Genomic DNA, 24,301 nt, shown 5'->3' on the forward strand with positions numbered 1-24,301 from the left:
AAGAAATAAGTGATCTCTTTTCCTAGCCTTAATGATAATCCAGGTTATTTTCAGGACACAAAGACTTTTCATCTTTCAAGATCTTTAGAAAAACTCCTTTCCTGGTGTCTCTCCTCATCCTTCTCGGGCATCCATTATTATTGCCTTGATTCTATTCAGTTGCCATTGTTTTTACGAGATGTTCTTCCCCTTGACTCTATTTATTGGCCATTGTTCTCGTCTGTCCGTCTCCCCCAATTAGACTGTAAGTCCGTCAAACGGCAGGGACTGTCTCTATCTGTTGCCGACTTGTTCATCCCAAGCGCTTAGTACAGTGCTCTGCACATAGTAAGCGCTCAATAAATACTATTGAATGAATTGAATGAATTGCCAAGTGATACATGAGGAACCTGACAAGACAAGAGGCGAAGCAACCAGACATGCGTGCGGTCATCAGGCAGGTAGGAACTGAAGTTTTATTCTGATTCAGAGCTGAACCATGTTTTTAATTAATGACTCAATTGTACTTATTAATAACAATAGTAATAATAGTAATTATGGTATCTGTTAAGCACTTACTATGTGCTAGGAGCTGTATTAACTGATGGGGTGGATACAAGCAAATTGGGTTGGATACAGTTCCTTTTCTCAGTTGGGCTCACAGCCTCAACTCCCGTTTTACGGATGAGGTCAGTGAGGCAGAGAGGAAGAGAAGTGACTTGCCCAAGGTCACACAGCAGAAAAGTAGCAAAGCCGGGATTAGAACCCATGACTTTCTGACTCCCAGGCCTGTGCTCTATCCACTATACCATGCTGCTTCTCATATCGAGCGCTTACTTTGTGCAGAGCACTGTACTAAGCACTTGGGAGAGTATAAGAGAGTTACACGCTCCCTGCCCACAATGAGTTTACGAACTAGAGGGGGAGATATTATCCTAGACATACCAAATTTCCCCTATTTGTCTTAGTATTTAGTTATCTTACTTGTTGACTGACTGATGGCTGGAGACCTGGGAGAGGGAAACACCCACAAATGGCATAGAACCCTAATACAGATAATATTTAGCCTTGGTCAAACGCCCAGGGTTTTAGATTACCTGCAGGTACTAATAGCGTGAGTAATAGAGTATTAATAGGGTTACTGAACTGAACCAACAGCCTGTAAGGTGCCCACTGTTTCATGTAGAGATCATGTAAAGAAAGAGAGAAACAGAACTAAAGTGGGAATTGAAATATTGGAATTGCTCCATATATGATTTATGCTGGTTCGATGGGGGAGATAACTGACCCACATATTTAATCTGTCACCAAGTCCTATCAATAATACCTTCGCAACCTCTGTAAAATTTGTCCTTTCCTCTCCATCCAAACTGCTAGGGTGCCAAGCACTTATGGATATGTACATAAGAGCTGTGGGGCTGAGGGTGGGATGAATAGCAAATGCTTAAGCATACAGATAATAATAATAATGTCTGATGTTTGTTAAGTGCTTACTATGTAGAAGGCACTGTACTAAGCACAGGGGTGGAAACAAGCAAATCAGGTTGGACACAGTCCCTGTCCTTCATGGGGCTCACAATCTCAATCCCCATTTTACAGATGAAGTAACTGAGGCACAGAGAAGTGAGGTGACTAGCCCAAGGTCACACAGCAAATATCTCTCACTTTGACTAGTGAATCAGCCCCCTCACTGACCTCCCTGCCTCCTGTCTATCCCACTCCAATTCATATTTCACCTTGCTGGCCCAGATCATTTTTCTAAATATAACATTCAGTCCATGTTTCCCCACTCCTTAAGAACCTGCAGTGGTTGTCTATCTACCCCCTCATCAAACAGATGCTCCTTACCATTGGCTTTAAAGCTCTCAATCAGCTCACCCACTCCTATTTTGCCTCAGTGATTTCCTAAAACAACCTAATCTCCTCACTTTGCTCCTCTAATGCCAACCAACTAATTGTACTTTAATCCCAACTATCTCACGGCTAATCCCTTGCCCACCTTCTCCCTCTGGTCTGGAATATCTCACCCCTTTCATATATGACAAACCACCACTCTTCCCACCTTCAAAACCTCACTGGTATCACAACCTTCTCCAAAAGCCCTTTCACAACTAAATCATTCATTCATTCATTCATTCAATAGTATTTATTGAGCGCTTACTATGTGCAGAGCACTGTACTAAGCGCTTGGGATGAACAAGTCGGCAACAGATAGAGACAGTCCCTGCCGTTTGACGGGCTTACAGTCTAATTGGGGGAGACGGACAGACGAGAACAATGGCACTAAACAGCGTCGAGGGGAAGAACATCTCGTAAAAACAATGGCAACTAAATAGAATCAAGGCGATGTACAATTCATTAACAAAATAAATAGGGTAACGAAAATATATACAGTTGAGCGGACGGGTACAGTGCTGTGGGGATGGGAAGGGAGAGGTGGAGGAGCAGAGGGAAAAGGGGAAAATGAGGCTTTAGCTGCGGAGAGGTAAAGGGGGGATGGCAGAGGGAGTAGAGGGGGAAGAGGAGCTCAGTCTGGGAAGGCCTCTTGGAGGAGGTGATTTTTAAGTAAGGTTTTGAAGAGGGAAAGAGAATCAGTTTGGCGGAGGTGAGGAGGGAGGGCGTTCCAGGACCGCGGGAGGACGTGACCCAGGGGTTGACGGCGGGATGGGCGAGACCGAGGGACGGCGAGGAGGTGGGCAGCAGAGGAGCGGAGCGTGCGGGGTGGGCGGTAGAAAGAGAGAAGGGAGGAGAGGTAGGAAGGGGCAAGGTGATGGAGAGCCTTGAAGCCTAGAGTGAGCCCGGGATCTCTGCTCCCCTGGGGGTAAGTCTCAGACCGCCGGGCCCCCTCTTCCCAGCCGAATCGACCACCACATGGACTCTGGAGCTCTCCTCCCAGGCGGTGGTTCCTTGGGCTGCCTGCCCCCCGTTTCCAGCCTAGCTCTTTAGCAGCCTTTTGGCCACCGACCGCCGACTTTAGCGGCTTTTTGGCCGCCGACCGCCGACTCATCCACGCCGAGACCACCCCCCCTCTCCCGGGAAGCTGAGCCTTGTCATCGCCCGGACCCTTGGAGCCATTACCTCGTGGGCTCGGGATCTCTGCTCCCCTGAGGCGCAACCTCGGCCCACCCGGCCCCTGCCCCGATTCCCGACAAGCCCCCCTTCGCCTACCGCTCGCTGACTCATCTGCGCTTCCTCCGCCTCCACCGGGGAGCTGAGCCTCGGACCGTCCGGACCCGCGCCCGCCTCAGCCTTTCACAACCTGGATCTCCGCACCCCCGCTCGGGAACTCCGACACTATGGATCTTCGCCCCCACAGACCCCCAGCCACCAGCTTCCAGTCCCCCCCCCCCCCCGCGCTCGGGCCCGGGGACATTGCGCTCCCCTTCTCGATCCTGGGGACATTGTGCTCCCCTTCTCGGCCCCAAGGACATTGTGTCCTCGGGGGACATTGTGTCCCCCTGCTCGGGCCCGGGGACATTGTGCTCCCCAACCGCTCCCCCACTCCGCCCGAGGCGGCCATTTTAGGAAGCCCCCACTCTGCCTGAGGCGGCCATTTTGGGAAGGCCTCACTCCCTCTTCCCTCTTGAGGTGATTCATCCCTCCCGCCCCCGCCCCGGGCGACGACGTCCTTGTTCTCACCATGTTACCTTACCTTAGCCGCCGCCTACGGCCGCCACCCACCCCGGACAACCTCAGGGCCCCCCCGCCGCCACAGGGTTATTTGGTCATGAGCTCTGGGACTCTCTCGGCCGCTGGCCGCATGACTTTGAGTCTGATCGGGTAGGGTCGGCTCGTCCCCCGACCCTGGTCATCGCCTGCTTATTAACACTATTGTAGTGTGCCTTACTGTAGCATGTTGCTATATTTGCGATCTCGCTTTTTATTGTTTATTGTCGTCAGATTTTGAATTTGATCAGGTCGCCCCTTAATCGAGTCTACCCCCGACCCTGGTCATCACCCCTTCTATTAACACGACTATATTGTATCATACTGTATCATGTTGCTATATTAGCACCACTGTATTGTATCATATTGTATCATGTTGCTATATTACCGATTTCGTTTATTACTGTTTATTGTTGTCAGTGCTGCCACCCACCTCTCTGGCCTCGCCATGTCCCTCCTCCCCCCCTCCCCCCTCCCGCCCCTTCCTATCCTCCCCTTCCCCTTCCCCTCTCTCGCTCAGCTCTTTCCCGCTCTCTCCTCTGTCTCCTCGCCCCCTCCTCTCTCCCGCCCTAGAACCCCACTTTACCAGCGCTACCCCTCTTCCCCCTCCCCCTACTCTTCCCCCCACCAAACCCCCTCTTCACCCCCTCCCCCCTTCTCTCTTCCCCACCCATGCCCCATCCCAGTCCTCTTGTCCCACCGCCACCCCTCATCCCCCTCTCCCCATCCAGGGCCCCGCCACCTCCTTCCCATCCAAACCCTCCCCTCCCCCCGCCCTTCCCCCCTCCTCCCCTTGCACCCACAGCTACTTTCAAGTGTGGCCTCTGGAACCCCCGCTCTATTACAGGCAAGCTACCTTTCATCCATGACCTTTTCCTCTCCCGCTCTCTCCTCCTCCTCGCCCTTTCGGAAACGTGGCTCTCTCCCGAAGACACGGTCTCCGCCGCCGCTCTCTCCGGCGGAGGCCTCTCCTTCTCCCACTCCCCCAGACTCACCGGTAAGGGAGGAGGCGTCGGCTTCCTCCTCTCGCCCCGATGCCGCTTCCGCACTATCCCTCCTCCCCCCTCCCTCTCCTTCCCCTCCTTCGAAGCCCATATCATTCGCCTCTACCACCCACTCCAGTTACTTGTCGCCGTCATCTACCGCCCTCCCGGTCCCACCTCCGACTTCTTCAACCACCTTGACCCCTTTCTCACCTTCCTCCTCTCCTTCTCTCTGCCCACTCTGATCCTTGGAGACTTCAACATCCATACGGATGTACCCGACGACTCCTCTGCCGCCTGCCTGCTATCCCTCCTCGACTCTGCTGACCTCCTCCTCCACCATACCGCGCCCACTCACCGACTCGGTCACACCCTCAATCTCGTCATCTCCTACCGCTGCACTATCTCCTCACTCACCAACTCTGAAATCCCTCTCTCTGACCATAACCTTCTCACCTGCCTCATCTCTCACACTCCCTCCCCCTGCAAATCTTCGCTACTGCCCCACAGAGACCTCCGCTCTCTCGATCCCATCCGTCTTTCCAATAGCATCTCTCCTCACCTTGCCGCCCTGTCCTCTCTTCCCACTCTCGACGATCAGGTCTCCGCTCTCAACTCCACCCTCTCTACTCATCTCGACTCTCTCGCCCCCCTTTCCCTCCGCCGCTCTCGCTCCACTAACCCACAGCCCTGGATCACCTCCTCCGTCCGCCTCCTACGCTCCTATGCTCGAGCTGCTGAGCGCTGCTGGCGAAAGTCCAAGCACCAAGCCGACCTCACACACTTCAAATTTCTCCTTTCCTGCCTTAACTCTGCCCTCTCCTCCGCCAGGCAAAGCTTCTTCTCCTCCCTCATCGACACCCATGCCCGTCACCCCCGCCGATTGTTCCGGACCTTTAACTCTCTCCTTAGGCTCCCTGTTCCTCCCCCTCCCCCATCTCTCACCCCTAATGATCTGGCCACCTATTTCCTCACGAAAATCAACACGATCAGGTCTGAGCTCCCCAAAGTCACCCCTCCGCCTCTCCCCTCCCCCCCCAACAACCCCCTCCCCTACTTTCCCATCCTTCCCTGCAGTATCCTCAGAGGAGATCTCCTCCCTCCTCGCAAGTGCCACCCCCTCCACCTGCGCCTCGGACCCCATTCCCTCTCACCTTCTTAAAACCATCGCCCCTGCCCTCCTCCCTTCCTTAACTTCTATTTTTAACCACTCAATCTCCAAGGGCTCCTTCCCCTCTGCCTTCAAACACGCCCACGTCTCCCCCATCCTAAAAAAACCCACTCTTGACCCCACTTCCCCCTCCAGTTATCGTCCTATCTCCCTACTACCCTTCCTTTCCAAAATCTTAGAACGAGTCGTCTACAATCGATGCCTAGAATTCCTTAACTCCCATTCTCTCCTAGACCCCCTCCGATCTGGCTTCCGTCCCCTCCACTCTACCGAGACTGCTCTCTCTAAGGTCACCCATGACCTCCTTCTTGCCAAATCCAATGGTTCCTACTCCATTCTGATCCTCCTTGACCTCTCTGCTGCCTTTGACACTGTCGACCATCCCCTCCTCCTCCATACCTTATCTCACCTTGGCTTCACGGACTCTGTCCTCTCCTGGTTCTCCTCTTACCTCTCTGGCCGGTCATTCTCGGTCTCCTACGCTGGAGCCTCCTCCCCCTCCCATCCTTTAACTGTTGGAGTTCCTCAAGGGTCAGTTCTTGGCCCTCTTCTGTTCTCCATTTACACTCACTCCCTCGGTGAACTCATCCGCTCTCACGGCTTTGACTACCATCTCTACGCAGATGACACGCAGATCTACATCTCCGCCCCTGTCCTCTCCCCCTCCCTTCAGGCTCGCATCTCCTCCTGCCTCCGGGACGTCTCCACCTGGATGTCGGCCCGCCACCTAAAACTCAACATGAGCAAGACTGAGCTCCTCATCTTCCCTCCCAAACCCAGTCCTCTCCCGGACTTCCCTGTCACCGTGGATGGCACGACCATCCTTCCCGTCTCTTAGGCCCGCAATCACGGTGTCATCCTTGACTCGTCTCTCTCGTTCACCCCACACATCCTATCCGTTACCAAGACCTGCCGGTTTCACCTCTACAATATCGCCAAGATCCGCCCTTTCCTCTCCACCCAAACGGCTACCTTACTGCTAAGGGCTCCCGTTATATCCCGGCTAGACTACTGTGTCAGCCTTCTCTCTGATCTCCCTTCCTCCTCTCTCGCCCCGCTCCAGTCTATTCTTCACTCTGCTGCCTGGCTCATCTTCCTGCAGAAACGATCTGGGCATGTCACTCCCCTTCTTAAACAACTCCAGTGGTTGCCTATCGACCTCCGCTCCAAACAAAAAAAATCCTCATTTCCCATATTCCCCCTCCTTTTTATATCATCTCTGCCTGTTTGCTGTGTGACCTTGGGCTAGTCACTTCACTTCTCTGTGCCTCAGTAACCTCATCTGTAAAATGGGGATTGAGACTGTGAGCCCCATGAAGGACAGGGACTGTGTCCAACCTGATTTGCTTGTTTCCACCCTGTGCTTAGTACAGTACCTTGTATATAGTAAGCACTTAACCAACATCAGACATTATTATTATTATCTGTATGCTTAAGCACTTGATATTCATCCCACCCTCAGCCCCACAGCTCTTATGTACACATCCATAAGTTATTTTAATGTCTGTCTCCCCCATCTAGACTGTAAGCTCCTTGTGGGCAGGGAATCATCTTTATTGTTCTCTTCCAAATGCTTAGTCCAGTGCTCTGCACAGAGTAAGCGCTCAAGAAATACCACTGATTGACTAGAGTTAGTAAATCTAGAGATTAACTTTGTGACCCTGGTCACTTTACCTCTCTGAGCCTCGCTTCCCCTCGTATAGAGAAAACAACTAGTCCAGCCTATTTCAGTGATTCAATGTGGGAAACATCTGGAAGTACAGAGATATGCAAAAGCTTTGGAAATGAAAGCTTTATGGAAATAAAAAATGCTGCTATTTGAGGTGATAGCTGTGAAAGGATTAGTCAGGGTCGGCTCCCACCATTGCCCTGTATGCTGCCAGGCATAGTCCCCCAGCCCGCCTCATTGGCACCGACTTCTTGGCTCCCACCTACCACTGAAGAGAGTGAAAGCCTCCACTCTGGCAGGAGGAGCCAGGGGGTGAGCATGCCACGCTGACAGTTTTTAGCATGATAGGAAAGCTGCAGCTCCCTCCGGCAGTTTGGAATGGAGGGTGGGCTAAGATAGACAGGTGGCCGGCCCGAACTTTGACCACTGGGTCCCCGGCACTGTAACCCGTCCCTGACAGCCTGGACCAACCTTCACCTCTGGACTCCTCCCCTCTCTCTCCCTTCACCACACTCCTGCCCTCCTCTCCCACTCTTCCCCAAAGCACAAGACTACAAAACCCGAACCCACAAAACCTACCATCCCAGCACATCCATCACTTACACCTCAGTGCTTGAGACCTGCCCTGCAATAACTCTGGTCCTGTGTGGTCTGAGAGATGAACTCTCTATCAAGGTTAAATTCCCCTTGACCCTTACCCTCTTTCTAGCCCCTCACCCCTGCTCCTCTGCACCCCTGAGACCCGGACCTGCCTGAAAACCTTGGGGACGACTGCAGCTCACATTTGAGGGGACCTTTCTTTCTTTGACCACCCAACCCAAGGGAAAAGATGGAGAAATCAGCCCACTCCTGGTTTCACAATGCCTTGTCCAGACCATTTCCTTTCCTCCAGCTCTCAACTTTGGCTTATTTGAAGCCCACACAGACTGTCTCTTTCTTGCCCAACAGATACCAGTGGTTATCATATACAAAACTCTATCCTACTATTGGATTTCTGAATGACCTTGACAACTTTCTCTAATAATAATAATGATAGTGATGATGGTATTTGTTAAGTGCTTATGTGCTTACTATGTGCCAAGCACTGTTCTAAGTGCTGGGGTAGATACAAGGTAATAAGGTTGTCCCACTTGGGGTTCACAGTCTTAATCCTCATTTTACAGATAAGATAACTGAGGCCCAGAGAAGTTCTGTGGCTTGCCCAAGGTCACACAGCAGACAAGTGGAGGAGCCGGAATTAGAACCCACATCCTCTGACTCCCAAGCCCGTACTCTTTCCAATAAACCACACTGGGAGATGTGTGCTGAGCAATATTTCAGGAAGATGATCTGGGCAGTAGTATAGAGGATGGACTGAAGGGATGAGAGACTCTAACCTGGGAGATTGGATAAGTTGAGTGTTTGACTTCAACTCTACAGGCTGAAAACATTATGAAGAGTCCTTAAATCACTCATAAGGGAGCTGATGATTGTGTTTTGGCTGGGTGTATATGCATGAACACACACACATATGTTAACCATATAATTACAAATTGTTCCTCAGAATTAGCAAAGTACTATGGACTGACAATAGCTTTGAGGGGGACTAAGGTTATATATCATCCAGAATCTGGCACATCAAAACACAGCCAAGGATCGACAACATCATCAATCTTGAGGGACAACCGCATAATGTTTCACAACTTACTTTAATTTTGTTAAAAGGTTTGCTTAATTTCCACCTCTATTGGAAACTTTTAGGGCTAAAATGATACACATGTTTTTGGTTAGAGGCATTACTCCAGCATTTAAAATCATGAATCATTCATTCACTACTGTGAGATGGTTGTGCTTTATTCAAAGCGCCAATTTTACAGAAGGAGCAGAGACACAGATGAAGGGATTTGCCTATATCCAGAAAACAAATCACTTAAGAGAGCTGGAACTGCACCTTGTTTTTGGCTCTTAATCTTCGGCTACTTGGTCCAGTTAGCTATTCTGTTTTCCTTGCTTAACTAATCCTGCCAACAATTCTAATTATTATGGAATAATTATGGAATAATAAAATATGGAATAATTCCAATTATTATCATACAAGGAGGCTTAGTGGAAAGAGCCCAGGCTTGGGAATCAGAGGTGGTGGGTTCTAATCCCGGTTCTGCCATTTATCAGCTGTGTGACTTTGGAAAAGTGACTTTGCTTCTCTGTACCTCAGTTACCTCATCTGTAAAATGGGGATTAAGACTGTGAGCTCCACGTGGGACAACCTGATTACTTTGTATTTACCCCATTGCTTAGAACAGTGCTAGGCACATAGTAAGTGCTTAACAAATACCATTATTGTTATTATTATTATTACTAAGAAAATGAGAAAATCTTTGGGACAAACACAGGGGTACCACTATATCTAATTACCACTTTATCTAATTACTTGGTAGGTTAAATCCCTTCTGCCACCCCATTTTAGCTCATTGATTTTCTACAACCACCACCTAGTCTGCACACATTGCTTTTTTAATGCCAACCTACTCATCATACGTCAGTTTCATCTTTGCCACTGACAACCCCTTGCCTATGTCCTGTCTATGGCCAGGAATGCCCTCCTCCACATCTGACTGATGATCACTCTCTCCACCGTCAAACCTTTATTAAAAGCACATCTCCTCCAAGAGACCTTCCCTGCTATGCTCTCATTTCCTCTTTTCCCACTCCCTTCTATGTCAACCTTGCACTAGGGTTTGCACCCTTTATTCACCCCTTCCTTAGCCCCACAGCACTGATGTACATAGATATAATTAATTAATTTATATTAATGTCTGTCTCCCCCTCTAGACTGTAAGCTTACTCCAGGTGGGAAATGTGTCCACCAATTCTGTGACAGTGTACTCTCCCAAGAACTTTTTACAGGGCTTTGCACACCATAAACTGATTCTCTTTCCCTCTTCAAAACCTTACTTAAAAATCACCTCCTCCAAGAGGCGTTCCCAGACTGAGCTCCTCTTCCCCCTCTACTCCCTCTGCCATCCCATCCCCCCTTTACCTCTCCGCAGCTAAAGCCTCATTTTCCCCTTTTCCCTCTGCTCCTCCACCTCTCCCTTCCCATCCCCACAGCACTGTACTCGTCCGCTCAACTGTATATATTTTCGTTACCCTATTTATTTTGTTAATGAATTGTACATCGCCTCGATTCTATTTAGTTGCCATTGTTTTTACGAGATGTTCTTCCCCTTGATGCTGTTTAGTGCCATTGTTCTTGTCTGTCCGTCTCCCCCGATTAGACTGTAAGCCCGTCAAACGGCAGGGACTGTCTCTATCTGTTGCCGACTTGTTCATCCCAAGCGCTTAGTACAGTGCTCTGCACATAGTAAGCGCTCAATAAATACTATTGAATGAATGAATGAATGAATAAACTCTCAATAAATACGATTGACTGACTGATCCAATCTGCAATATTCCCAACAAATGATGAGAACAGCTCCTGAAAAAAATGACTCTTCCAAACAGTATGCAAATATCCAGGGCCTATATACAGAGTCACTTTTCTCTTGTGGATCTCAGAGAGAAACCCTGATCTCAATTCTTGCCTTTCCTGTGGAATTTGAGAAATAATCTCAGGAGTCCACTTTAATCGTTTCTAATGTGATATAACTGACTCACATTCTTCATCTTTTGGATTCTTTTTGGAAATCATTTTTCATGACTAGGGCAATAAAAACTTTTGAGGAATGTCTTGGTATTTTGCTTCTTACATCTGCATTAGAGGCAAAGGGACCTTGTGATGGTCGGGGTCCAGTGATATTTGGAAATATACAAATCCTTGAAGGACTTTTTAAAGCTCCTGTTAACACTATCAGCATAAAAAAAAAACCTGGCCACTCAGCTTCCAGGCTTATCTCATATAACATACGACTTTTACGGAAAAAGAACATAATTACTTTTGAAATATGATTAGTTATTTGCTTCATTACTTGCACTTGGCACATATTCTAGTCAGCGTGTTATCAGAGGGAATGGGCTTGTCTTAGTTATTCATATTGCTTTGAAATCTATCATCTCAGAACCATTTCTTTAATTTCAGGCCAGAGAGGCCCAGATTTCTTGCTTTTGGAGAAAGGAGAAATGTAGTACAAGAAATAACAGGAAAAAATATATTTTACTTCTCAGATTAATCATTCTTTACTTAGAACATTATCAACACGACAAGTGTGCAAACCTTGATGGGGAATGGGACAGTAGCTTAGGTTACTGAACCATGGCACAGCCCCAACTATGGCCAATGAAACACCCAAAACTCAGGTTCTGGCCATGGTGGACAGTCATGGCAGTCCTGCTATCAACACAAGTCCATGGCAAGGAACAGCTCAAGTCCAGCACAGAGAGCAGCAAGAGCCCAGTGAAGGGCACTACCAGCTGCAGGTCAGTGCAGAGAAAAGGCAACCTCTTCCATCTCTTGGCCTAGTGGAAAGAGCATGAGCCTGGGAGTTAGAGGATGTGGGTTCTAATCCCGCTCTGTCATGTGTCTGCTGTGTGACTCTTGGTCAAATCACTTCACTTCTCTGTGCCTCAAGTTCCTCATCTGTAAAATGTGGATTAATGCTATTCCCTCCTACTTGGACTGTGGGCCCTGTGTGGGATAGGGACTGTGTCCAACCTGATTAACTTGCATCTACTCCAGTGCTTTGAACAGGGCACATATTTGCTATCTTCCTTCAACTCATTCTATTACAATCAAAACAATAAAAAGACCATCTGTCTGTGAAAATATAAAGTAATATATTTGTCCTCTCTTTCAACTCCTTTCTCAACCCTCTGCAATCTACCCCTTCACTCCCTCAGATGCCACTCTCTCCAAGTTGAGATGCAGTGTGGCCTATTAGAAAATAATAATGATGATGGTATTTGTTAAGTACTTACCATGTGCCAAGCACTGTTCTAAGCACTGGGGTAGATACAAGGTTATCAGGTTGTCCCACATGGGGCGCATTTAGTCTTAATCCCCATTTTTACAGATGAGGTAACTGAGGCACACAGAAGTTAAAATGACTTGCCCAAAGTCACACAGCTGACAAGTGGCGCAGTCGGGTTTAGAAACCGTGCCCTCTGACTCCCAAGCCTGCGCTCTTTCCACTAAGCTATGCTGCAGAGAGAGCCTGGGCCTGGGGGTCAGAAGGACCTGGGTTTTAATCCTGGCACTTTCACATGTCTGCTGAGTGACCTAGGGCAAGTCATTTATCTGTGCTTCAGTTACCTCATCTGTAACATGGGAATCAAGACTGTAAGCCCCTTGTGAGATATGGACTATTTCCAACAGATTAGCTTGTATCTACCCCAGTGCTTGGTACAGTGTCTGCCACATAGTAAGCACTTACCAAATACCATAAAAAATGGTGTTCAATGGCCTCCGTCATGCTAAATCTTACGGACTCTAACACAACCCTAGTTCCCCCTCAACTTCTTGGATGTCTTTCTCAGGTGGACCGCTCCCTTCTCCTGAAACATGATCTAATTTTTGTTTTTCCAACAGTTCTTTCCTCATTTTCTCTAGCTTCCTTTGGCTGATGTTCCTCAGTCTCTTTGGTCAGCTCTTCTTCTGCCTATTACTCACTACCTATGGCTGTCCTTCAAGTTTCGCTTTTGCGCCCTTTTTGCTCTGTAACTGACAGTTACTCCCTTGAGGAGTTCAACCACTCCCATGGATTTAACTGCCACCTCTTCACAGATGACTACCAAATTTTCCTCGCCAGCCCTGACTTCTCTCTTTCCCTGCTCTTTACCATCTCCTTCTGCCTCCGCGACACTGCTATATGGTTGTGCAGCTGTCACCTGTGATGCTCACCCCACCCAGTCCCCACAGTCAAGAGGGAGAGAAGAACCCGGGAGAGAGAAGCAGCACAGCGTAGTGGCTAGAGCATGGGCCTGGGAGTCAGAAGCTCAAGGGTTCTAATCCCGGTTCTGCCACTTGTTGGCTGTGTGACCCTGGCCAAGTCACTTTACCTCTCTGTGCCTCAGTTCCCTCATCTGGAAAACGGGGATTGAGACTGGGACAGGGACTGTGTCCAACCCGATTTACTTGAATCTACCCCAGTGCTTAGTAAAGTGCCTGGCACAGAGTAAGCACTTGACAAATACCATAATCATTATTATTACTGACTCCTAAGTGCCCCTCAGTGAGGAAAGGTCAAATGAGCAGCTACTAATGCTTTATATGGCACTGATTTGGAACGAAGCCAATCAAATGGAAGACTTGGGAAGGACCAAGGGAGAGCCAAGTAGCTGTGGAGAAGGAGATGGCACTCTTAGAAGTGCTTAATATAGTGCTCTGCACACAGTAAGCACTAAATAAATACCATCGATTGACAGATGGATTAAGCTCTGACCCTGGAAGGACACAAGGTGGAGGGAGAGATTGGAGATGTGATCCAAGAATGTTAGGATCCCTGGACAGGTTAGGGGTCCAGTGGTTAGGACTCTGGAAGAGTCCTGCCCCTGAGGGAGAGAAACAGCACAGATATGCCAGGGCATCCAAAGAACTTCCAGCAGATGAGGTTAGAACCTAAGGCAACCTGAGGTAAGAGGGGAAAGGACTAGAAGAAAGAGAGCCGGTCTTGTCACATCTGGGGTTGATGGCTGCATCAGCTTTCTCGGAGACATCCCTGCCTCCAACTTCTCCCTTCTCCAGCACATACTTCACTCAGCTGCACAAATCATTTCCCTAAAATATCATTTTAAATATGTTTCTCAATTTCTCAACAGCTTCCAAACGCAGCTCTTCCTCACTCCCAGCAGAAACTCCTTACCACTGGCTTTAAGGCTCTCGATCAGCGAAAACTGTACTAAACAGTGTAAACAACAAACATGTCATATAACAAGTTACTGTCTTTGATAAGACTTTGATAAGATCCTCAGCACTGACCTCTCTGTGAACACAGACACACATGGAACCATTGGTGAATTTCACTATCAGAGGTAACAGTCATAATAATGATATTAGCAGCATTTACTGAGCACTTAGGTGCGTGGCTTAATGGAAAGAGCCCTGGCTTGGGAGTCGGAGGTCATGGGTTCTAATCCTGACTCCGTCACTTGTCTTTTGTGTGATGTTGGGCAAGCCACTCGACTTCTCTGTGCCTCAGTTACCTCATCTGTAAAACGGGGATTAAGACTGTGAGCCCCACATGGGACAACCTGCTTCCCTTGTATATACCACAGCGCTTAGAACAGTGCTTGGCACATAGTAAGTGCTTAACAAATACCATAATTATTATTATGTACCAAGAACTGTATAGAGCACTGGGGTAGATGCAAAATTATTAGGTACAGTCCCAGTCCCATGTGGGGCTCACAGTTTCAGTATATGCATACCCCTATACTCACAGGTGACCCCTAGTTCTGATACGCAGCCCTCTGCACAACACTGTTGGCTGAGGAAGCCCAGGATAGGTAATCCCTGCTCCTGACCTTCTAGCCAATTGATACAGGGATGTGAACTACCTCTCCTGGCCATCTCTGCTCATCTCCCTGTGTTTCAAGATCCCCCAGGTCTTCTCCAGCTGAACAGTGCCACGACATACTGTTAATTTTAGCCATACTGGCCACTGCTGTGGCCTCCCGGCTTTCCATTCACTGACCCATACCCTGGGCTCTACTCTTTTCATGTCAAATCAGGATGAGATGGGGAGGAGGAACCACCGACTTAGACTTTCAGCCAGCAGGAAGGCAACAATTTCCTTCACCCTTTCTGCTGTCGGTGGGGGTGGGAATAGAGCCTGGCCAAGCTTCTGACAAAACCCTTATCCAATCACTGTACTGCCCGCTCCACCACCCCTCCCTAAATGTAACCTGGAAACCCTCTTCTCCGCTGTTTCTGAAATGAGCACAGAATCGTGACGAGAAGGAAGAGGGCGATTAAGTAAATTCACCTAGAATCTCTGCCCCTTCTCCCTCACCCTGATTCTGGGTGGCTTTTGAATGAAGCTGGGAAAACACCTGATCCCTGATGGGGAATGTGGAGACTGTCAGAGTTGCCACTAAGACTAGAATCATTTTCGATTCTCTGCCACATCAGACTTCTTGCATCAAAAAGTCTTACATCAATTTTCCAGAGTGGGGATGAACTTTTAAAAACTACTGAAGAGGATCCTGAAAGCGAGAGAAGTTCATAGGTGTGCAGAGATGCTCAGAAGGACACAAGGTGTTTCATGCAGAAAAAAGGAAGGGTGTAGTTCACCCTAAAAAGGACACATTCTTCACTGCTATAAAACTGAAAAATCACCTTCCCAGTCATCAGAACAAGCTTCTCCTTCCATAGCCTCCTGCAAAAAGTAATAGCCTTATTACAACTCTGTATTTAATGTTGCAATGATATGCTCTGAATTATTTTAATAGAGAATACATAATAGTTTAGTGATGTTTAATGTTACCAAATAATGCTTGAAAAGGAATTTCATATTATTTTTAAAGGTTCTGAAACTGACCCTAAAATAAAACATGAGAAAACTAACCCCAGGATACAACTGTTCATAAGACATCCGTGTTTTGGGGGGACATATGTTGGCTGCATTATGGGTTACGCCTGTAATTACATTAAAAAGGTGATAAAAGAACATAGTAGAGTTAAATGATCATACAGCTATTTACATTTTACCAATATGATTGTTAATAATTGGATTCATGTAAGTATATATGTAAATATTTCCTTCACCAAAATGTTCACTATATAGTCTACAACAGTTATCTCGTGTTCTCATGTTTAACATTGATGTCAAACAGAAAAAAATTGCAGGTGAAATGGCTTTTTGCTCTCCTTACTAAGTCCATTTAAGCACTTCAAAGATCAGGAAGGAGGGGAAGAAAAGAGCATGTGAAAAGAACGAGGTGTTTGAGCCAAGCAAAACTTTGCATGCACTGCAAAAATAAGTGTTATCAAAGACAGCACATTCTAAAATAGGCTGGCATTAAAATTCAACAATCATATCAAAAACAAGCACTAAATGAAGAATATTAGAGTGGGAATCCCTGTATATAAATTCTGGTTTTAGTGACAGATTTGAGTAGGAATCACTGATTTCCACCTGCAGACATATCACGCCTAGGACTTAGCAACTCTTAAATTCATGGCAACACCCCAGCAAATACCCCAAGATTCTCTGCCTATGTCAGAACAATAACATATGTACTTAATTTTACGCAAACTGAAGAATTGATGTCAAAGGATTTATTAGAATTAACTCTATTTCCCTTAATTTCAGAAACATGCTAATTAGCTTCCCTGAAATATACATAGATAACATAAACGGAAAGAGGCTGTGAAAATAGTGCTTTAATTTTTTTTAAGGTAATTCAAAAGGTAAACCTCTTTTAATTCTTTTGATAATAGGTTACGATACAAATTGTTTCCATAATGATAGGCTCTAAAACGATTTCTAAAATAAGTACTAATTTAAATTACTTAAAGGTGTCCAACAGAGACAGTTCAATTCATTACCATGAAGATGAATGTGTGATTTTAAGCAGTACCTGCAGTAATGGGGAAAAGGAAATTTAATATAAACTGCAATTCACACCATTGGGTGTAATCTATTCTGATTAAATGTGTCTTTTAAACACTGGGCAAGGAATCTAAGTGCTCAGAAGACTGGAATGCATGAACCTAATGCGAAATTGGCTTTTGTGGATGATGAAATATCTATTCTGCTTCATGAAGATTTTAAAGGAAACCTTTTAACAAATTCATGCTAAAACATAGTTTTGTTTCTAGGGTTTTTGGTGGGGGTTTTTAAAATTTGTTTTTTTAATAGGCTTATGGAGGAAAGTTTTCAGAAATTACACTACCAGAAACAGAAGATAAAAATAGACATCTGGTGAAAATGAAAAAGGAATATCTAGTGGCAAGAGCAAGGGGCTGGGAGACTGGAGACCTCAGTTGAATCAAATCTCATCCTCATCATTATCCTGCCCTTGGGAACCTCAGGCAAATCCCCTTAGCCTCTCTGTGTCTCAATATCCTTATCTGTAAAATGGGGATAAAAACACCTGCCTATCTATATTTCATAAGGACTGTGTGGAAAAAGTGAGATAACTGACACCCCTTAAAAGCGCTTTAACTCTCTCCTCACCCCAGTCCCTCATCACCCTTAAGCACTTTGACATTCACCCCACTCCAGTCCCACAAGACTTATGTACATATCTTTTATTAATTTTATTGTCTGTCTCCCCTACTGGACTGTAAGCTCCTTGAGGGCAGGAATTGGTGTCTATCAACGGTACTGTATTGTGTCGTATTTTCCCAAGGGCTCTCCTATGGACTGTGCTGCAAATTCATGCCATTTCCAATTGACTATGCCTTAGTTATAGATCAGCTATTTTACATTTGAAACTATCAAATAGGCATGGGTAAGAGAGGAAATGAAAATGGCAGGACCAAATTAGCAGCAGGCACATTTTGGGAAGCCTACTGGGCTCTCATCTCCAAATAACCGCCCACCTTCTGAAATTTCAGATTCCGTTATGAGTAAACAAGATGAGGGTTTGTGCTAATCTCAATGTAGCCTTTCATAGTCAGAGATGATGGAAATCGGATACGGTGACGAAATGGAAGAGTAAGGTACAGTGTGCCTCAGAGAAGTGATATTCTTGGTAGCAAGGTCAAGTGGAAACAGCTCAGGCCTGGGAGTCAGGAACCCCGGATTCTCATTTCAGCCCTAACACTGCCTGCTGTGTGACCCCAAGCAAGTCACTTCACAACTCTGTACTTCAGCCTCCTCATCTGTACAATGGGGATGATTCCTGTCTCCCCACCTCATAGACTGTGAGCCTCATGTGGCTGATCCGATCATCTAGTTTTTGCCCCAGCCCTTTGCTTTGCTACATAATAAGCTTTAATGAATATTATTGTTATTATTATTATTATTATATATTAAAGGATAGAGCCTCACCATTTCCTGTTACTAAATCTGGGGTACCAGCTGATGAGAGAAGACCTTAACCGAAAGAGAACTAAAGCTCAGCATTCTACGGCAGAGATGTATGTAACACTTAAAATTGGAGTTCTAAAGAAAGAGCAAATTGCTGGGCAGGTAGAATTCTAAAAATCTTCTTAAAATATGGCTTTACGGTGTATTTACATATCATCCAAATCTGGGGGGGGGGTCCTACCATCAAATTCATCTTCACAATCCTTATGGAGGAAGCAGATGTTAGAAACAGTTCTTCAGACGAGGCAGAGAGAGGCAGAGACCTTTTCGGTGGGAAAGATGCAGAGCTGGGTGAGACGTCAGCTGCATCTCCTGACGCCCAGGATCAGTGCCCTCTTCACCCCACTGTAGCCCCACTGGACTTATAGGTACCTTAGAGGGCCCGAGAATTACATTTACATAGTGTTGCTATTAATTCGCAAGGTGAGGGAACTGCATCAACTAGAATTGTTTTGCATTTTGTAAAAGGTTGAAATAAATCCATTTCCCAAGGAAGATAGTGGTCACCCAGATTTGAAAAAGAAAAGATGTGGATGACAGAAATTCAATGGATCATGAGATACTTTTCAAGAAGTGCGGTGCTGTTTCCCAAAATATTTTACCTAGGAGTTACCTATCATTTTAGTGGCCCAGATTAAATGTGCTCCATAAAGCCGAACAGAGGAGTCCCTGATCATTTTATCTTTCAACACTTAATGGCACAGGTAGTCAATGATCCACAAACTACTAACCCAAGAGAAAGCATTCCAATGAATTTTGATGTCGATTCTTACCTGACCAATGCCCAGTGCTGGTGCCTGTTCTATCTGTGCATGTGTCGCTCACGGGCTTAAACACGGTTTCCCATCCGCCAGTAGCATAACGCCAGTTCTGAGACTCCAGAATGAGAGTTCGTTGGGTACCATAGGCGATCATGAAGCAGTAGACAACATGATGAAGTTGACAGCCATAACCACAGCCTTTGTTGATATTACACACCAGTTTCTTGGCTTTAGAGCAATCCTTGGGGTTCTAGAGGTGGGAGGAAAAGAAAACAAAAAACTGGAGTCCACTGAGAGCACAGGCATATTTCTAAGTTTAAAAATGAAGTTATTGTTAATCATCGGCAAGCTTTAAACGGACCAGGCATCAGAGTGAAGCATGGACTGGTGACGGAAAACACTGAAGTTAGGTAGTTTGGCAAGGTGGCTAGTGATGCAGTTAAGCTAGGATATGACGTGTATCTGTTCTAGCATGGTGACCCTTTGGATGGAGAGGAAGGGGCGGATTCTGGAAATTTTCTTACAGAAAATCTGACAAGATTTAACAACAAATTGGATGAGAAGGATGAAAGAGAACGAGGATTCAGGGAAAATGCCAAGATTGTAGCCTAAGGAGACAAGGAGGATTTTGTGGTGGTGAACTATAATGGAAAAGTGAACTTGAGAAGAGGATGAGGGAGCGAAGGCGAGAACACATTTTTAGATATATTGAGTTTAATTTGCTGGCAAGATATCCAGGGGAGATGACCTGAAGGCAGGAGGAAACAGTAGAATGTAGAAAAGGAGAGGGGAAGGGGCTGGCAAGGAATATTATGAATTCATCTGCATAAAAGTGGTGGCTTAAACAGTGAGAGTGGATGAGCTTCCCAAGGAGGGGAGTGGGGTACTCTGAGAAGAGAAGGTTACCCAGAACAGAAGCCTTATGTATAAAGGAACACATTTATACAAGGGGTAGGAGGCAGAGGAAGAGCTGGCAAAAGAGGCTGAGAAGAGTTGGCCAGAGAAGTAATAGGAGAGCAAGGAGAGAACTGTCAGAAAAACCAGGGTCATCGTCTACCATGTCAGAGGCAGCTGAAGGGTCATGGAGGATGGGCCAGAATAAAGTCCATCTGATTTGGCAAGAAGGTGGTGATCGGTGATCTTTGGTAGGGTGATTTCAGTGGAGAGAAGGGGGCAGAAACCAGATGGACGAGGGTAAGAGGGGAGCTGGAGGACAGGAAGTCGAGGTCTGTTTAACCTGAAAGATGAGTTTGGGCAGGAATGGGAAGAGTGAGAGAAGGCAATAGCTGGATGGGGCAATGAGCTCCCAGAGAAGGATTTAATGGGTAAAGAGCACTAACATATAATGGTAATGATAATAATAATAATAACTATGGTACTTGCTAAGCGCTTACTGTGTGTAATAATAATGATGGTATTTTTTGTTAAGCACTTACTATGTGCAAAGCACTGTTCTAAGCACTGGGGGGATACAAGGTAATTAGGTTGTCCTACGTAGGGCTCACAGTCTTAATCCCCATTTTACAGATGAGGTAACTGAGGCATAGTGAAGTGACTTGCTCAAAGTCACACAGCTGACAAGTGGCAAAGCCAGGATTAGAACCCGTGACCTCTGATTCTCAAGCCTGGGCTCTTTCCACTGAGCCATGCTGCTTCTCAGAGTAAGCACTGTTCTAGGCACTGGGGTATATATAAATTAATCAGATTGGACACAGTTCCTGTGCCATATTGGGCTCACACTCAATCCTCATGAGGTAACTGAGGCACAGAGAAGTTAAGTGACTTGCCCAAGGTCACACAGCAGTCACATGGTGGAAGCGGGATTAGGATCCAATCCTTCTGACTCCTAGGCCCATGCTCTCTCCACTAAGCCATGCCGCTTTTCTAAAGGTGTCAACAGAGAAGGAGCATGGTGTTGTGGTCACTCCTCTGGGCCTCAGTTTCCCCATTTGTAAAATGGGGTTTAAACACCTGTTTTCCCTTCTTCTTAGACTGAGAGTCCCTTGTGAGACAGGGATTGTGCCCAATGTGGAAAACCTGCATCTATCCTTAGATAGCTTAGAACAGCTCTTGACATATAGCAAATGCTTAATAAATACAATAATAATATTAATAAATCAATCAATGGTATTTATTGAGTGCATACTGGGTGCACAGCATTGTACTGAACACTTGGGAGAGTACAACAGAGTTGGTAATAAAGGACATGAATAAATAACACATTTCACAAGAATCACAAGAAATTCAAACTATTTTGTATGCAAAAAAGAAACAGCTCTCAAATTTGATAAAATATGGAAAAACCACAGGGAAAATATTGAAAATTTCTTCATTAAACTGAATAAATGCTATTTAATCCAAAAGTCAGTAACTAAAGCACTTCTTTTGTATATAAAAAAATCTACCACATAAACATTCACAGTGAGTCTTCTAAAAAAAGTTTAATTATAGTACTTTTGTCATGAGGGCTCAGAGTATCTGGGACAGAAAGGAAGAATGGAATGGGCTATTAGATGAAATAAGGTTTAATTCAAGACTCTAAATGTATCTCAAGGGAGCTGAAAGAAACTTTCATTCACTATATGAACTACGGTGTTACAGGCACCATTATCTGAAATTGGATAAAAAAAATCCCTTTATGCTTGGTTCAGAAATGAGAAAGGTCTACTAGTCTACCGTAATCAGCAGAAAGCTCCAAGGCAAGGAGCTGTGATAAGAGAAAAGAAAATAAGAGTCTGCTTGGAATGGTAATAGCCACTAAAATGCACAAGATGCCCACAGCCAAAGCCCGATTTACTTCCATAATTGCATCAGAAGTCTGGAGAATACAATAGTTCTTGGCTGGAAATGAGTGTGTGTGTTTGTGTGTGTCTGTCTGCACACCTGTGTGTTCTATATTGTTTCCTAAACTCAGGTTATAAATGCCAATAATAATCATATAATTATATGATTACACACTATTATGACAATAACTGTATTTAAGAACTTACTATGTGCCAAGCACTGTCTAAGCACTGGGGTAGATACATATCAATTGGGTGAGTTGTGACCCTTGTCCCACATGAGGTTCAAGGTCTAAGCAGGGGAGGGGAAAACAGATAATGAATCCTCATTTTACACACAAAGAAACTAAGGGAAGGGTAAAAGGGAAACAGGTATTGAATCTCCATTTTACAGATGAGGAAAATGTGACACTGAATTTCAAGAACTTGCCTAAGGTCACCCAGCAGGCAGAGAAGAACCCAGCTTCCCGACTGCCAGGCCTGGATCTTTCTATTACACCAAGGAGAAGATCAAGGAGGGTGGAAGAGCCATAAAAATGAGTCTGTCCAGCAGGTTTGGGTTCAGGGCATCCCTGTTTTGCCAAAGAACAGCCAAGCTTTTGCTATTCTACTATATGCTGAGCACAGGTGCTGAGTGCATCTTAAACTTCCAGATGGCACAATGCTATAAATACCAAGCACAAACATGATTTACAGCCAAACTCTTTCTTTTTCAAATAAGTGTGAACGAATCCTACTTGATATCTGAAATACAACCTTCCTTAAGTATGAGGGACTCAAGATCAGGACACCTTGCTTGACCTCTGCTGGGAGCGAGGTAAGTAATCCCAGGGCCATGGCAACTGCTGCCCGGGTGTCAACTCTCTGGGCAGTACAGTGGGTGGGTACCCTCTCAGCTATGAGACCAGGGTTCAAAACACTCAAAATGGTCAACTTCTGGACTAGCAGCTCTCTGAATGTTGTGCCCACCTAGCCCCCAGCACCCTCCCCTTCCCATATCCCCTGCGCCTCTTCCCACTTCCATACTCAAAATGAAATGTTGACACCTCGGATCTAGTGAAGCTTCACTTTCACATGGAATTTTTTTGTAACTAATCATTATGTTTCAGGATGATTTTAAAAACATCTTTCACTTTGTAATTAATGGAGTTTTTTTAACCACAAAGTCATATCTGGGTTGTGATCCTGGCTGTCACTTTTTTTTTAATAGTACTTAAGTGCTTACTACGTGCCAGGCCTTATACTAAGCATTGGGGTAGGCACAAGCTAATCAGGTTGAACACAGTCCCTGCCCCAAATGGGGCTCATGATCTCAATCCCCATTTTACAGATGAGGTAACTGAGGCCCAGAGAAGTTAAGTGACTTGCCCGAGGTCACGCAGCAGACAAGTGGTGGAGCTGGCATCAAAACCCAGGTCCTTCTGACTTCCAGGCCCGTGCTCTATCCACTACGCCACACTGTTTCTCAGTGTTTGCTGTTTGACCTTGGGCAAGTTACTTCACTTCTCCGGGCTTCAGTTACCTCATCTCTAAAATGGGGTTTAAGACTACGAACCCCATGTGGGACATGGACTGTGTCCAACTTGATTTGCTTGTATCTACCCTAATGCTTGTATCTAGTACGTGCTTAAAACAAAATACCATAAAAAATAAAAGAGTGCTTACAAGTGATTTGCTGGCAGTGCAGTTACTGGGGACATTGAAGGGACACCCAGGGGGTAGAAGTGGATAACTATGGGGTAGGGAATCTTGGGCCAAGGCAAGGGCGTGTAGTTTTCAGTCGCCCAATCATCCCTCTTCCACAAATTACCTCGCTCCTTTCCCATTACACCCAAGCAGTGTGGCTCAGTGGAAAGAGCCTGGGCTTCGGAGTCAGAGGTCATGAGTTTGACTCCCGGCTCTGCCACTTGTCACTTCTCTGTGCCTCAGTTCCCTCATCTGTAAAATGGGGATTAACTGTGAGCCTCACGTGGGACAACCTGATGACGCTGTATCTCCCCCAGCGCTTAGAACAGTGCTCTGCACGTAGTAAGCCCTTAACAAATACCAACATTATTAATTCACTCCTCTCAAAACAACTTACTGGCTGGGTCTCTCTAGCTGCCCATTCTTCATTCAGTCTGGACCTTCTTACATCCAGAGGACCACTGGTCCCCCCTACTTCAAGGCCATTCTTAAATCACATCTCCTCCAGAAGGTCTTCTCTGATCTTTATCTCTCATATCCCACCCTGTATCCCCCATCCCCAACTGTCACTTCAACACTTCCAAACCATCTAAGCATTTAGATGCAAAGAGGAATGGGCACTCATTGGGGGATTTTGAGTTGTAGGGGAGA

General features: G+C 46.1%; 1 protein-coding gene across 3 annotated transcripts in view; it reads right to left on the reverse strand.

Moving 5' to 3' along the window:
* FUT8 (fucosyltransferase 8) overlaps positions 1-24,301 on the reverse strand; it is a 193,543-nt gene that overhangs the window by 49,438 nt on the left and 119,804 nt on the right. For all 3 annotated transcript variants that reach the window (XM_029065383.2, XM_029065374.2, XM_029065387.2), the window contains one exon: positions 19,194-19,431. In XM_029065383.2, coding sequence (XP_028921216.1) covers positions 19,194-19,431 — 238 coding nt within the window. The remainder of the gene's footprint in view (positions 1-19,193; positions 19,432-24,301) is intronic.

This window comes from Ornithorhynchus anatinus, chromosome 1 (assembly GCF_004115215.2).
Source record: "Ornithorhynchus anatinus isolate Pmale09 chromosome 1, mOrnAna1.pri.v4, whole genome shotgun sequence".
In the NCBI taxonomy this organism is placed as follows: Eukaryota; Metazoa; Chordata; class Mammalia; order Monotremata; family Ornithorhynchidae; genus Ornithorhynchus; species Ornithorhynchus anatinus.